The 17,095-nt window shown below is 42.4% G+C and overlaps 1 protein-coding gene across 1 annotated transcript in view; it reads left to right on the forward strand.

Moving 5' to 3' along the window:
* LOC114025681 (kinesin-like protein KIF24) overlaps window positions 1–9,839 on the forward strand; it is a 61,162-nt gene extending 51,323 nt beyond the window's left edge. The window contains exons 12-14 of the mRNA XM_027839151.1: window positions 447–2,900; window positions 6,250–6,343; window positions 8,777–9,839. Of these exons, the coding sequence (XP_027694952.1) occupies window positions 447–2,900; window positions 6,250–6,343; window positions 8,777–8,917 (2,689 nt within the window). The 3' untranslated portion in view covers window positions 8,918–9,839. The remainder of the gene's footprint in view (window positions 1–446; window positions 2,901–6,249; window positions 6,344–8,776) is intronic.
* The last annotated feature ends 7,256 nt before the right edge of the window (window positions 9,840–17,095 follow it).

Raw genomic sequence — 17,095 nt, forward strand, 5'->3', positions numbered from 1 at the left:
TAAATAGTGCAAATTCCAATACATTCAGGTACTTCAAAGGATTCTTTGTTCACACTAATTCGGACCTATGTATTCCAGTAATAAAAGAGTATGTATTATTTAGAGTTTTTTTCTCTGTCTCTAATATACTGAATAAATCCTAAGACTGGCTGCATCTAATCAGCTGTATACCTCTAGGTATTGTTCTAAACTCTTCCACTCAAGAGAATATTTGTCCTATTCTAAAATATTTTCTGAGAGATTTCAAAACTTTATTTGCTCAAGTAAGGGCATTTTTCCCATGCCCAACTTAATTCTCTTTTTTCTTATTCAGCCCTTATGTAAGTGAGGAATAGGAACTTCCAATATTTGCAATAGTATTGGGTTTTTTTTTAAATTGCACGCTGTTGAAAAAATATATAGATTGTAAAAATAATAAATCTTTAACATAAAATACTCACTTGCAGGGTGAAAGAACTAAAAAAAGGAATTAAATGCTATACCCCAGTTACCAGTCGAAATCGGTCATCTGGACATGTGTCTCCAAAACGGATTCAGTGTTCACCTTCAGTACTGCCAGCAGACAAGTATTCTCCCAAAAAAGTGAAGTTGGGATTTCAGCAACCTCTCACATCGGCCTTTAGCACTACACGAGAGAAGTGCTATCCTTTAGCCTTTCATTCAGCCAATGTCCCTTTTTCTTCTACTCCCAAAGTCACGGGCAAAGGGAATATCTCCAAAGGAAATCTTAGCCATGTATGCACCACCCCCACTACCCCTTTTAAAGAACCTGCAAAGGCAGGGTCTCCTGCAAAGAAGAAGACAGAAGATTCTACATTGGGTTTCAAGAAGCTCTGTCCTAGCAGGGACCTTGCTGGCAAACCAAACACAGCTATAGTGCTAGGAAACAGGGGTGTGGGTCTCAGGAGGACCTATGTGTCGGGCCAGTGCAAAAAAGTACCAGCAGTGCAGCCAGTGCAGAAGCAACTTGTATCCCGCGATGAGTTCTCTTTTGGTGAGCCCCATCACGGAGGGCAGTGTAGTCAGACCTGTGAGAAGGTGCTGACCAAATGCTGTTCTGAAGCTTGGACCACTATACCTCCTCATCAGAAAGACAGGGAAGCACATTTGCGTTTTTACCACAAGCAGTTTCAGCAACCACCTCTTCTCCAACAGAAGTTAAACTACCAGCCACTGGAACGGTTTTTATGTCAATACAACCCCCAAGATATTAGAGTCCAGCAAGATACACCTCCCCTGCATCCTCCTTACTCCCCGAACCAAGATGTCACTCAACTGGAAGACCTAGATGACAGTGATTTCAGTGAAGATTCGTTTACACCTATTTCTAACCAAAGGACAGTCAAGAGAAGAAATACCCAGGAATATAGTAAACATTCATTCTTCCTTCATAAGAGAGAAGAACAAGGAACTGAGGATCAGAAAGCTGAAAGTGAGCAGAGTTTGTTTTTTAACTACAGGATAAATACTCAAGAGAATGATTTGAATGAACATTGGGTCTGTGCCAGGAATCCAGCCTGTTTAAACACAGCAGAGCTGAATAAAGGGCACCACAACAAGACCCTTTCTGATTGGAGCATACGGGATGACTTGACTTCCTTAGACTCCTCTCCCAGTGACAACATAGCAGAACAGCTTTACTGCTCACAGGTGGATTTTGTTCATAACAGGAGGAAGAGTAACCGAGCATTTGACCAGAAACATGTCCCTTTCAAAGATGAACCCTGTCTCCAGGCTGATACCACCTCATCACCACCAGAACAGGACCCATCCACATTCTCAGCGTTAAACCTTGCAGATCATGAGTCTTCAGATCAAATTGATTCAGTCATCTTACCACAGGAAGAAAGCAACAATAGCAGCCAAACTCAGCGGATGCAGCCAATGAAGAAAAGTAATAACTTTCATACCGAAGGAGACTTTGGTGAAGTATCAGGGACATCAGCAGAATCGGCTTCCTGGCCGATGGCCCCTCTCACAGTGTCTCTTCTTGAGAGCACAGACAAAGAAACTTCTAATGAACCCTTTCTTAACCAGATACCAAGATCCCCTCAGAGGAGGAAATGGGTACTTGATATGAGGACACCAACTTCTGGAAAGTGTGACAAGGAGGTCAGAATGTTCAATACAACCAAAGACCTCACGGCAGAAAATACCATTATGCTCCCGGGTCTGGACAAACCAACATTGGCTTCTGACAGCAAGTCAGCTCTGCTGCTGTCTCTACAATCAGAGGACCAGTGGTTTTTGTCAGCCTGTGCTGCTGCTGAACCTGCTAGTGATCTCCCAAACCTATCTTCCTCAGCAGTCCATCAGGGCTCAGTTAATGATCCCTCAGTAAGTGAAGCCAATATGGAAGAGTCCTTGGAGAGCCAAGTGGGAACAGTGGCCTTAAGAAACATAAAATGCCAAGACTATGTAAACAGCAAGCATCATGATGCAGATACAGAAGAGACCGTGCTGAGCTGGGATTTGGGCTCCCCAGAAAAGCCCGACCCTAACAAAGAAAGTCTAGGAGTCAGCGCCGGGCCAGCTTCTCCTGTGGTTCCTGTAGATGTGCCTGAAAAAGAGTTTTTGAGCAGCTCAGAGGCTCTTACAAAAACCAGAAGCATTTGTTCCCCTGTCCAGTCCCTAGACCAAGAGAACAAGCCTCAGAAATCTGAAAGCCCCTTCAAGTTGTCTTTCAGTAGTGAGGAAATTGGGCAACTAAAACATAGACTGATGCAGAGCATCTTTACACAGGCAGGCCTTCTTCGGGAACATGCCACAGGCTCTCTGACTGCTGAGCCCATGAATTCTTTGGCAAATCAGACTTCAGAAAACCAATCTACCCCTGGCAGTCAAAGTAGCCTATTCCAGCTTGTGCAAGAGAGGCATGAGGAAACCCTAAAACAAGCACAGTAAGTTCAGACTTCCTTCTCTTCACCTGCATTGTCTAGACCTCTCTAGTTCCACATCCTGACAGTATGTCATTGGCTAAGTATTGGAGCTGGAAAGTAAATTAGAGAGGAGTGTAGTCTAAAGTGACCCAGGGCTCAGCCATCCCCTCTCTGCAGGTGACTCTCTGATGTGTCTGACCAGCCTTTGTCTCTTTCCCGAGCTCCAGTCCTGCATCATCGACTGCCTCTTGGGCATCTCAAACTGGACACCCCAGGGGCATCTCCAATACCAACATGTCTAAAACGGAATCCATTCTTTATCTTTTCCCCAAAGGTCTCTTCTCCTCCCAACTTTTACTTTTGAGAGTGCTGTGGTACTCCCAGTCACCCAAACTCACAAACTTGGTGTCATCCTCTACTCACTTGCTCCCACTCCTCATATCACACCAGTCATTTTCTTGTCATTTCTACCTTCACGACATCTCTGACATGGGTTCCCTTTTTTCCACACACACAGCCCCCTTTTTCCTGCAGACCCTCATCTCACCTAACTACTGCAATAGCCTTTTAATTAGTATCCCTACCTTAAGTTTCTCCCAGTCCAGTCTGTTCTCCACTCAACTGCCAAAGTGATTTTCCTAAGGTGCAGATCTGACCATGTCACCTCCCTAATTCAGTCAGCTGGAGTGGCTCCCTCTTTAGAAGGTCCTTTGGCATTTAAAGCCCTTCACAGTTTGACTCCGTCCACCTTTGTTCTTACTTTCCTCAGTGCACTCCAAGATCCAGCTTCACCCACCTGTCTCACAATTTCACATTTGCTTGTTTCTGTGCCTTTGCATTTGCTGCTTCTCACACATAGAATGCTCTCCTCACATTCCCCTCCTACTTCACTGGGCTTCCTTTAAGATTCAGCTAAAGTTTCATCCTCAGTAGGAGGCCTTTCTCAATCCCCGTTGCTGTTAGTATCTGTCCTCTAAGGATACCTTCAGTTTCCTCCTTATATTTTTTTATGTAAATAGTTATTTTCATATTGTCTCCTTCATTAGAATATGAGCTCCTTGAGAGCAGGGACCAGTTTTGCCTTTCTTTATATCTCCAGCAGTTTTCACAGTGTCTGACACATAAGTAAGTGCTTAATAAATGCCTATTGACATAAGAATATACTGTATAAGGAGGGCCTACATTGAGGAGTGGAACTGTAGCCTTAGACTGAGATGAGTAGAGAGGGAAAGTGGGTATCTGTTCCTATAACCAAATCCATTCACTTATGTGACTTGAGAAGTATTGGATGTGGGGCAAAAAGAGGCTGATTCAGTCACACAAACCCATATTGCAGAATATGTATTGTGTTACTCAGGAGTACAGGATGCTTTCAGAGACACTTGACAAAACTAGAGATGGTTTGCCTGTCACTCTGGGATCTTTACAGTAGTACATATTGAACCCTTCACTGTAACCAGAGAAACAGGAGCCAAAGCAAAGCCAACCAGTACAGTAACCTCATCTGACAATTCCCATGTGCACAATTCTCAGCTCTCTTGTGAGGAAGATAGGTTTCCTTGTCAGTTCTCTAGGACTGAGTTGTTCATTTTTAAATAATTTTATTTTTTTTAAATAACAAGCATTCATTTTATCTCTTTTTTTTTTATCAACCCCTCCCAGTGGGAGAAAAATGAAACCGGAACCCTTGTAGCAAGGGTTCTCAGTCAAGCAAAACAAATTCCCACATTAGCCATGTCCAAGAATGTAAGTTTCATTCAACGTCTTGGGTAAATCACCTTTCTGTCAGGAGGTAGGCAGCATGTTTCATCAAAGAACTCACAATCTAATGGGAGAGACAACATGCAGCCAATTACGTACATGCAAGATCCATAGAAAGGAACTGAAAGGCAATGTCAGAGGGAAGACACTAGCAGCACATCATGGTGAGGAAAGGCCTCTTGCAGAGGGGAAGAGAGAGAACACCACACTTCCTATACATGCTCCCGTGTTTCTCTGATTTCCTCATAGGATGTTCCTATTGTGTCTAGCTGTACCGTAATGTCCCATCATATCCATGTGCCAGCTTGTCTGGCCATTCCTTAAACAATGAGGTTCACCACAGGAATTTGCAATATAAGGTAATTGCAATCCTGAGGCAATGGCACAAAGGAAGTTGGTCATTCCCACTTGGTGGGGAGGGCAGGGAATGAGATAAGGAAGTTTAGGCACTGGGGTTATTTTTCTGTACAAGGTGCCCTTCCAGGGAAGGAAAGGAATGAGATTAGTCAACAGGGGAAAATGAAAAGCAAAAGATATGACTCGAGAATAGTAAAAAGAAAAGAGAAACATTCACTAAGAGACTGTTTCTATGTCCTGTCATGGCAGTAAGAACTATTTTCCATTAACCAGAAGGCTGAGTATTCAGCCCTTGAAACCTGGAGCAGGAGGGTAGCTTTCTCCTGAACCAGTCAAGTCCAGTGGAACCTGTTGGCTCCATAGGCATGTATGAATCATTAGAGGTTCTGTCAGGCCCCCTCCCTAATGCAAGTGGGAAGACCTAAGAGCTACAGGAAATGTATGATCTGATGGTTTAGGGTATAAGAATGAGATTATAAATATAAAATATTGTACATGCCTTAAAAGTACTGTTTATAAATTCAAGCTGTTAATACTTAATAAAACCAGTTAAATGCCATATGAAATGTTGAGTTTGGAGCAGTAGGCAGCCTAGAGACTTGACAACTGGCCGGTAGACTATTTTTTTCTTGCCCCTGTTTGCTTTCTTTGTAAGAACAGTCTCCAGAATAAGGCCGGCACTTGTAGGTAGCCAAGAATGTGATATATATAGCAGCATTTACCATCAGCTTTAACAGTGGGAGAAAAGCACTAGGTTGCCCTAAACTCGATCTTGTTTGGAGACCAATTTATATTTCTTTCCTCTGGTAAGAGAGCAAAATATTGGTTTCCAGGCTGATGGCAACTCCCGAGATTTGCAGCCTCACCAGATTTGATGATAAGTTGCACCAATATTCATTGGGCTCACTGAGTGAAAAATTATGGTCTGAGGGAAAATTTATTGTGCCTAAGTCTGTAATGCAAAAACTACCATGGCTTATTTTAGGGGCCTTGCCCTCAGGGAGCTTATGGGCTAGCTGGGAAAACAAACATTTAAATTAGCACTGCAGTACAAAGTGCAATGCAGGTATAAAATGAGTGGTCCAGATACTATGTTTCTGCCTTCCCTCACCCAGTCCCTCCAAAACTAGTCTGGCTAAAGAGATACCATCCAAGAAAACTGTCAGAGAAACCTGGAGTGGGGGATTTGGGAGTGCAAACAAAGCTTCCTTCTCCTGAAAGGGTTAAGACAAGAGTCCTTGTGTTTCCCCAGGCAGGTTGTCATTCAAGCCCACCAGGAACAGCTGGACAAAATGGCTGAATTGGATTTCAAGGAGGAGAGTTTGATTGATCAAATGACAGCAGCTGTACGTATACCATGCCTTTGAAGGACCTCTGAAATTTGGACCCATTAGCTTCAAGATGAAATTAGCATGAATTAGTCTCCCAATTATGCCTTCATTCTCTGCAGGAGAATAATCATTGGCTATCAGCCAATGAGGAAGTCTCAGTACTGTACTAGCCTTCAGACTTTTGAAGTTTGTAGGCTTGGCCTGAAGCTGAGGCTTCTGACATTCTCTTTAACCATTTATCAAGGACAAATGCTTTGGTCGTTAGACAGCCTTGGTGTCAGGAGGGACTCAGTGTCTTGCCTGCCCCAGAGCAGCCTCAGGTCTCCTGCATGAGGCCAAGGGATGACTTTTGGCAGCTTGGTGACACCAGGGTTGAAGTCAGGTAGACCTGGATTCAAATCCAATCTCAATATTTAGTAGCTGTGTGACCCTGGGCAAGTCACTAGAACAACCTCTATCTTCCTCAGTCTCCTCAGCTATAAAATGGAGATAATGATAGCACTTCCCTCCCAGGGTGGTTGTGAGGATTAAATGAAATAAATTATAAAGCACTTAGCACAGTCCCTGATATATAGGCTCTATATAAATGCTGCCTATCATTATTATTATTTCTCATTGTTATTATTGTAGATCTGGCTTAGTTCCAGGACTAATACAAGCTTGTTTGTTTTAGGTGGAACAGGGTCAAACCAAACCCCCCAGCTAGCTTGATGGGATGATTTTACTCCATAAGGATTCCCCGATCTCTATTCTTTTCCCTTTAGGACCAAGCTGGGGTTGGAGAGAAAGGAATAAAATGTCCTAAGGATTATGGAGGGGTCAGAAATGACCCCTGCTTAGCCAGCTCAGCTCCTTCCCTGACATCCACTGAAAGTTCTTAATAATGTGTTGTGAGCCTCACATGGCAACTAGCCATCTTACTACTTTGTCCTGCGCTGTCTCCTTTCCCTGTAAGAGTCCTCTAATGGAAGAAGCATTGAATTTAGAATCAAGAGAATTTTAGCTCTGTCCCTTACTTGCTAAGTAACCTAGGCAGGTCACCTCACCTGTGTCAACCTTTTTCCTCATCTGTAAAATGGGATTAATAATACTTAAGTGACTTAACTGGGTTATTGTGAAAAAAAGTGCTTTATAATCCTGAAATGCACACATACATATACATTTACATACACACACACACATACATATATCTGCGTGTATATATTATTGTTATGAACTCTTTGGCACAGAAATGTAAGGTGAACTCATCCTCTGTGTTTGTTAGTTTAAACATGTCCCTGAGACAAATTCTTGTTACTCCTATTAAGAAAAGATCATACCTCTCTAGCAGTTTGCTTACCTCTTGAGGTGATTGAAAAAAGACAAGGTGGATTAGAATGTTCCTGCATAGGAGCACACTCGAGGTGCAGTGCTGATACCATCCTCCACTCCCTAGCTGCTGCACTCACTGTTAGTCTCCTTTCCCACAGTGGGCCCAGCATTTCAGTGAATGCTTGCCTTCCTTACCAGCGATTGCAGGGGCTAAGCAAACATTTGCAAGAGGTTGGCTGCTGGAGAAGAGAGAGGAATGAAAATAGCTAAAAGTAGAAAAGAACCCATGTCTAATACCATGTTTTCCTTGTTGCTAAGATAAAATATCCGTATATTTCAACTCCTATGGAACTAAGTCTCAGCTGAGGCCACCAATCCACATGTAGATCAGTTCACTTCATTCCTGTATTTATGAGCTACTCTGTGGCCAGGGCTAGACTGTGGAATAGTATGGGAGAAAATTTGTTTTCCCAGTCTGGTTGAAGAAACAAGACACATTTCATAGAAGTAGCTAAATAACAATATAAGGCAGTATTTGATTAAACACCAGTAAATGTTACCACTATATACAATTGGGAACAGAGAATAATAGGGTGAGATGACTGAGGGCTTCAGCAGTTGAGAAAAATATCATGATTGTTACAGTTTCAGTCAGGGAACTAGATCCTAAAGGCATGAACAGAATTTGAATATAGAGAAAGAGGGAAAGCTTGAGTTGCCAGGTTGCAAATGAGCTCTCCATGTTTGCATCACAATGAGACTAACCAGAACCAGGCATAAGGTTGGGGGTTAAATGTGGATGATAATTGAGACAGCTCTATAGCACTGTACAGTTTGCTGAGAACTAAATGTGTATATTTGTGTGTGTGTGTGTGTGTGTGTTATATGTAAAACCTCCTTTGATCTTCACAATAGCCCTTTGAGCTGGGTAATTCAAATGTTATCACCATTTTACAGATACAGAAACTGAGGCTCACAGAAGGTATCCCAGGACGAGAAATGGAAGAGTTGTTCTCTAGTTCAGGTCTTCTTCCAAATCCAGAGCTCTTTTCATGACACTACAGAGTCTTTAACAGATGAGTTCAAAACACCTGTTTCTCACATTTTTCAATGGACCATCCTTGTTTCCTCCCCTAGGATTTTGAAGACTTTGTGACCCAGCTAGATGAAATCATGGTCCTGAAATCCAAGTGCATCCAGAGCCTCCGAGGCCAACTACAGCTCTACCTTGCCTGCTGCAGGTCTGAAGCTTCCCTAGAGAGAATGTCAGCCTCTTAGATTGGAGAGTCCTTTGGACAGGTGGAGAGGGCTTTGGGGTGGGGAAGGAATACCCCTGCATGCCCTGACTATGCCAACAACTTATTTTTATTCTGGTTCCTTTATGACTAGTGCACAACTGAGTTAAGGGAAGGCAGGGTAGAAGATACCTGTGCAGCAGAGATGTCAACTATGTAGAGTAGCACCATGCATCTCTGGCATATGAATCCTCACCGCCAGTGCTCCTAGCCTTCATGTGGACTATGCCATGTGACAGTGATCCTTAAGATAATGTGGCAGCTTTTTTGTAGAGCACAAAATGTCTGTTACTGAGTGAACAGTCCCACCAAAGATCAGGAAGATACTCGAGGAGATGCTGGAAGGCTGCTGCATGTGAGTGAGCAGGATGGCCTGAAGAGGGAGAGTAACTTTGTTATGTAAGGCCATTCTGGGGGCGGCGCTGCTAGAAGTGGTTTGGCCAGCTGCACAGTTCTTTTAGGAGAACAGAATTGGTTCCAGTATCTCTGATAATCAGCAAAAGTGTAAGTGTTGGGCAGGAGGAATTGCCTAGAATGTTTTCTAGGAAGTTTGGACTCTGAATGTTAAGGAGTGGAGGAGGGGTTACACCATTAGTTCACAGCCCCTTTACTCCTTGGAGGTTTTGACAAAATTGAAGAGTTACCAGTTCAGGTCCAGACCCCTCCTATATCCCAGGCTTTGGAGACTAAGATTGGGTTGAGTTTTTACATTGCCTATTTTAAAAAAAAAAAATTAGTAAGATTATACTAATTTTGACATGTATTTAATTTAATTAATTAATAAAAGAGGTCTGATTTCTACACCTTGTAAACCAACCCATCCTTTGTTCTTAAATGGAAGGCTATTTGTGATCTTGTGCTTTTTTAGCAAGAGTGTGCTTGAGATGTTTTGTGCTATGACTTGCCTTGACCATCCTCATCTGGAGGGTTATGTCTGATGAACAAAGTATTGGTATGTGGTGTTCATTTGTGTCTGGAGTTTGCTTTCTTTCCAGCTCGAAGTAGTGATCACTCTGTGTGCAAGTGGACTTGGTAACAATGTACCCAGTGTTGCCGAACATCATTATAGCATACCTCTTTTTGGTCCTTCCAAAAGTCCTATGAATCAGGTAGGGCAAAGATGGTTGTCTCCATTTTATAGGTTGATAAACTGGTGGTTAGGTAAAGAGACATGTCCGTGGTCATACAAAGCGTTAGTGAACTGAGACCAGAAACCAGATCTCTTGCCTTCCACATCCCACATTCCCAGGCCGTGTTAGTCCTACGTCTGGGAACAAAATTAGCAGTGACAGTGCTACCCCTCAGGACCATAATACTGTACTGTGCTCATCCTCACCTTGAAACACTTCCTTAACTTATGCAAATCATGGCAAGTTCGAAGTAGTCCTACCCTTGTGTAAGGTGTAATGGAAATTCCTTTGCTAATTATACAAGCCAGGGCTTATGTCTTTAAGCCTAAAGTGGCTCTGCACCTGACGTGAAGGCCAGAATAATTACAAGACAGAAATATTGACTTGCATAAGTACAGCTTCTTACTTTGTCAGATTGTTAGAAGATAGCAGCTATCAAGTGAATAAGCCATTAGAGAATATTGACATGGATAATTTTCTCTGTTGCTATTATGGTGGACACTGTGTAACTAATGCCCGTAATTATGGTCTTGGCTTGTGGCCCAAGCAGCTCACCTCTGCAAGGTACTCCTGGGGTTTGTGGTAAAAATGACTGTTTCTAGCTATTAGCACTATATAATTTTGCTGGGTCCTCAGTTCACTCCAATATCTCGCTTGGTCCAAGTAAGGTGAGCCAGATTTGGGTTCCTCTGTCACTATTAGACCCTATAATGACATTCTATAGCCCATACAGACAGCATCTCACCTGTCCTTCCTGCTTCAGTTCAGTGCTGCCTCCCCATGCCCTCACTAGGTGTATTTTCTGGTCTGTTTAAGGAGATATATCTTAGACTGTTGAAGGTAAAAGGGGTATTAGATACCATCTTGTCCAAATGTCTCATTTTACAGATAAGGAAGCACCTAACAGCTAGTTAGTGTCAGAGTCAGTTCGAACTCCAGTCTCCTAACCTGGTACACTTACCTGTACTTACTTACTGCCTCTGGGTAGCCAGAGTAAGTCACTCATCAAATTGGAAGGGCTTCAGCTACATTCAATTCAGTAAACCTTTATTAAGTGCCTAGTATGTACATAGCATTGGAGATACAAAGACAAAACTGGAACCACCTCTGCCCATGAGGAGCTTACAGTCTGCATAGGGATGAGGGGATAAATATATCCTATACACAAATAAATATGAGGAATGTACAAAGTTATATAAAATAATTTCAGGAAGGAAAGATTGTTACCAACTTTGCGATATCAGGAAAGGCCTGATGCAGGTGATACCTGAGCTGTGCTTTGAAGAAAGCCAGGGGTTCTAGGAGGCAGACAGGGAGGGAGAGGGAGGCTTTCTTGAATATGAGACCATTTCCACAAGAGTGTGGAGGCTGTCCAGGGAAAAGCAAGAGAATGAGCTAGTTTGAAACAGAGGGTATAAAAGGGCATAATGTGATTGTAGAGGACTCTAAATGCCACGCTGGACCAGAGAACCCAGAGGCAGAATGGACTTTGAAGTTCTAGTTCAACCCCTTCATTTTATATATAAGGAACCTGAGACCAGATATATTAATTTGCCCAACATTAAGTGACAGACCCAGCAGTTAACCTCCAGTGCAGTGACTCCGAATCCAGTGTGCTTGACACACAGCCTCCCCAAGTTTGTGTATTTTCTTTTTTTTAAATGCTGGTATTCCCAATCTCACCCAGGCTGGAAGTGCAGGGACCACTTACAGGCCTTGATCTCACTGCTTGTTGGCCCAGGAGCTTTGACATGTTCCTTTTCCTGCCTGGCCTGATTACCCCTACTCAGGCACCCTTTGGTGCACCTTTCCTGGTGGTGTCCTTGCTCCCAAGGTCTCACCGTTTTGATGATGGACTTAGTGTGAACAACTAGTTGGCTTAGCCCACTGCAGCTCAGACCTCCCAAGCTCAAAGCCCCCAGTAAGAGGGGTTACCCCATTAGACCCTTTCCTTTCTCAGAAGTTTTGGGGAATATGAAGAGTTGTCAGCTCAGGCCCAGACCCCTTGTGATCTTGAGGAACTGGAATTACAAGTGTGGCCCACCACAGGAGGGATCTACTCTTGATTTTTGAATAGATAAGTTACACAGTCAGATGTTTTAGGAATGTTAGTTTGGTAGCTGTATGCAGGATAGAATGGAGATGAAGAGAGGCTGAAGGCAGGAAGGGCAATTAGGAGATATTGTAATAGTTCAGGCAAGAGATGAGGATGACCAGTAAAGGCTGGAGATGGTGTGAGAGATACTGTTTTGGGAGAATTGACAAGTATTGGCAACTAGATATGAGGATATCTAGCCCTCATATCTCTCCTGACTTCCTGTACCAAATAATCCACTATCGGTTTGCTAACTATCCCCACCTGGATATCCCACCAGTACCTAAAGCATCATACCCAAAGTGCAGTTCATTTCCCCCCGAAAACTCATACCTCCTCCAAACGTACCTTTTCTACTGAGGACCACCATTCTTCCAGTCTCCCAGTTTCACAACCTTAAAGTCATTCTTGACCCTGCCCTCTCAGTGAACTTCCTCCCCTCCTCCCCCCATCCGCTGTAAAGTCTTGTTGATCCTACCTTCACTGCACCCCTCACGTCTCTTTCTCAACACTCCCACTCTGTGGTAGACCTCCTTTGTCTAAGACAAAATTTCTAGAGAAAGAAGGGCATAGCCATGGGGAGTGCCCACTCAGTAACTGGGGGAAATGATGTAGGCAAGGAGCCTTGAAAGGTCAAAAAGTTAAGGAAAGCAAAGAAAAAAGCAGTGTCAAGGAAGCTTGAAGCAAGAGAGTGTCCTACCAAGTGTCAAAAACTGTAGAGGTCAAGTAGAATGAGAGCTGGGGGGGGGGCCCATGGGACGGGATGGGACCAAAAACCATTGACTTTAACACAGATCATTAGTAACCTTGGCCATACAGCTTCATGGTAAGGTCAAGGAATGACTAAGAGGTGAAGAAACCAAAGCAACTACTGTAAATGGCTTTTCCTAGGAGTTTGGCTTTGAAAGGGAGAATTACAGCATGATAGTTTGAGGGGTTAACAGTGAACGTTTTCTTCAACAATGAGGGAGACCTGAGCATGTTTGCATGAAGCAGAAAAGGAGTCTGTGGATAAGCAAAGTGGAGATGAGGAAAAGAGACAGTGACAGAGGACAAGCTTCTGTAGGAAATAAGGCGATGGATCCAAAAGCTCAAGGAGAGGGGTCAGCCTTGGCAAGGCTACGTCTTCATCAAAGACTGGAGCAAAGGAGAATGAGGGATGAGTCTGGATTTTGAGTTGTGCAATGGGACGAAAAAGGGAGCTTATGAAGACCTCTGTTCTCAGGAAAGCTGGTGATGTCTTCTGACAGTGAAGGAAGTAAGGAGGCAGTGTAGAAGTCTAAGGACAGGTTTTGAATAGCCCCTATGCAAAGTGATAATGAATGAAAAAGTATAAAACTATACACAAAAGTTTAAAAGAATGTATATAGTATAAATGCAAGTGAGTGTGCATTTGAAATTTGTTAAAAATAAGTTGGTAGTGAACCCCAGTCAGCATGGCCACACTATTTGTAGGCCCATTCAGCAGCACAAATAGGAAAAGGCAGAGATGGTGAGAGTAACACAGTTGGGGTTTAACGTGGAATGGTTGGTGATGGGAAAGGAGGACAGCGGATTCAAGGAAGCTGTTAATATATAGCTGAACTGATCAACAATAGAGAAGAGGGAAAGAAGTGAGGCCAAAACAAGAGAGATGGACCAGAACAACTCTACAGCTTTCTTCTAAACACAAAAAGTGAGCTCCTTGACAGTAAGGATTGTCTGTTCTGTTTGGATCCCCAGCACTTGGCACAGCATTTTGTACATAGCAGGCACTTTAAAAATGTTTCATTCATTCATTCATGGTAATTTAGTTAAATGTTCAAGTGCCTGCTATTTGTAAGGCACTGTTTTAGGGTCTAGGGAATATAGTCCTTGCCTTCAAGGAGTTTACTGGGAGCATATAATACATACATAGTTAAATATAGTACAAAGAAAACTGAAAGAAAGCATGAATAACCGGGGAAAAGGAGTAATCAGGGAGAGACAGCTTCACCTATTACCTGAACTGAAATTTGAAGGACAAGATTTCTGAGAGGTAAAGATAAGGGGGAAGAAACTGCACAGAAAACTGGTTTTGTTACTGCATTAAGACAAGAATTGAAATATAGAGTTTACACAGAACAGCTAGTGATCTAATTTGATTGAAACAGAGTTCATGGAGAGTAGTATGAGCATCAATGGTCATAACTGAATGTGAATGGGATAAACTCACCCATAAAATAGGAGGGTAGCACAATGGATTAGACACCTGAATCCAACAATAGGTTGTTTACAGGCAACACATTTGAAACATCACAGAAGTAAAATGAGGGAATGGGACAGAATCTATTATTATATTTCAATCATGATCTCAGAAAAAGGAACCGCAAAAGTAAGACCTAATTAAGAGATAAAAATGGAAATTACATTTTGCTGAAAAGTACCAAGGACAATGAAAGTAGTATGAAATAAAGCTGGGAAAGTAAGTATAAGTCAGATTATGGAGAACATAAAGTGCAATGCTAAGGAGTTTGCATTCTATCCTGCCACCAATAGGTTTTTTGTGTTCGTCTTAGGAAGATAATTTTGTTGTTTGGAGGGCAGATTGGAAAGATGAGCCTAGAGAATGGAAGTAGGGCATCCAATTAAAAGGTTATTATAGTCCAGATCAATATTCTCTTAAATGCCAAGTCGAAATGGTCTTCCATTCTAATCCCTTCTCTTGTTCACTTCATATTTGTATAACTGCTCCTTCTAAGTCTCTGATGGTTCCTCATCTACATCAATCCTCCTAGCAGTGAGTGTTTCCAAAGTTCTGTCTTTGGAACCTCATTCTTCTCCCTCAATACTCTCTCTTGATGACCTCACCAACCCCAACTAACATCTCTGTGCAGATGACTCCTAATTCTACATATCCAGCCCCTATCTCCCACGCTTTGGTCCTAGATCAACAATTGTTGGATATCAAACTCAATGTTCTAGAAAACCCTAAAATTTAAACTTATTACTAAACTCATTACCTATTGAAAGCATCACCATCTTTCCAATACCTCAGGCTTGTAATTTGCATTTATTCTGTCACTTCACATATCCAATCAATTGCCAGCTGTCTCTTCCCCATGCCATAGCTGCGACCTTAGTTTAGGCCCTTATCACCTACCTTTTACTGAAATTGCAACAACCTCCTAATTGATCTCCCTGATTTCGCTCTCCCAACTCTGACCCATTCTGCATACTGCTCCCAAACTAATTTTTCTGAAATGGGTCCAAATATGACCATGTGACTCCCCTAGTCAAACAACTCCAGTGACATCCTATTGCTGTTCTAGGATAAAATAGGTTTGTTTAGCTCTTAAAGCCCTTTATAATCTTTGTTGTTGTTCAGTCATTTCAGTCATGTCTGACTCTTCCTGACCCCATTTGGGGTTTTCTTGGCAAAGATACTAAGAGTGGTTTGCATTTCTTTCTCCACTTCATTTTACAGATGAAGAAACTGAGGCAAACAAAGGTTAAGTGACTTGTTCAGGGTCACACAGCTAGGAAATGCCTAAGGCTGGGTTTGAACTCGGGTCTTCCTGACTATGGGCCCAGCACTCTATCCACTGTACCACCTAGCTGACCTTTACAGCTTCGCCCCAACCCTATCTCTCTATTCTCATTGGACATTACTCCTCCCTCACTCTATCATGCAGCTAACCTGCTTTCTTTCTCTTCCTTACAATACATGTCTTTGCAGTGACTGTCCTTCATTCCTGAAATGCACTGTCTCCTTGACCTCTAAGAATTCCTCCTCCTTTTAGATGAAACTTGGGCATGTTCTTCTCTTGAAACCTTTCCTAGACTCCCCAGCTGCTAGTGATCTACCCTTGAAACTATTTTGTATTCATCTACTTCGTAGATATATTGGCTTTAAAATTATGATGTATTTGATGTGTACTTGTTTCCTGCATTAGGATTTAAGTTCACTGTCAGTACGACTATTTCATTCTTTGCCTGATGCAGTGCCTGAGACAGTAGGCACTTAATACTTATTAAGGTACAGTGGTGGGCTGCAGGAGCGGAGGTAGATTTGTAAAGTTAAAGGTAGAAGCAACAAGATTTTGTAACTGATTGGATGTGGATGGGATAGCCCTTGAGAGGAAGAATAAAAGAGGACAGAGGAGTCTGGGGAAGGATGACTGGTTGTTTTGCATTTGAGATGCTCAAAGGACATTCTCAGGAAAGAACATACAATAGGCAAATAAGGAGTGAGGTTAGAGCTATGTTGTGGAGTCATCTGCATAGATTATGCTGAATCCCTAGAACCTGTAATGAAAGGAAACCCAAAACCCAAGTCAGATTCATAGAATGTTTTAGCTGGAAAGACTCTCAGAGAGTCTTGGACACACAACTTAGAAACAACCAATTGCTAATTTGAGGCTTGTCATTTTCATTGCCCTAATGCCCACCTCCTCCCTCAAAAACAGTTGAAATGGCCTTCTAAAGATCTTCTGTGAACTTATGTAGCTAGATGGAAGGATGATTCAGCAGAGGAAATGGAGTGGACAGAAAGGAACAGGAGGCCTATATCAGAGAAACAAGTATCAAGGCTAAGAGATCAGTCACCTTCATCAAAGCTGCAGGGGAGGTTAAGGACTGAGGAAAATAAATTATGTTTTGCAGTTAAAAGGCATTGGTAATGTTGGAGAGATCATATTTGGTAATAGAAGGCAGACAATTAAGCAGTTGGGCTGTGAGGCATTTAGGTTATAACTCTATATTGGGGTATGTATATGTGTGTGTGAGATAGCCTATCCACCCTTCTTGCCACAGTAGCTGAGGTTTTCCCAATTAAAAAGCTCCTAAAAGCATCTTCTGTTCCCCTTCTCCCTAAAGCAAAGGTTCTTAACCTAGGGTCCATGAACTATTTTTGTAAATAACTATATTCAGTATAATTAGTTGCCTTTTTTAAATTGTGCATTTTATTTTATGCATT

This window comes from Vombatus ursinus, unplaced genomic scaffold, assembly GCF_900497805.2.
Source record: "Vombatus ursinus unplaced genomic scaffold, bare-nosed wombat genome assembly UNPS02014832.1, whole genome shotgun sequence".
Classification (NCBI taxonomy): Eukaryota; Metazoa; Chordata; class Mammalia; order Diprotodontia; family Vombatidae; genus Vombatus; species Vombatus ursinus.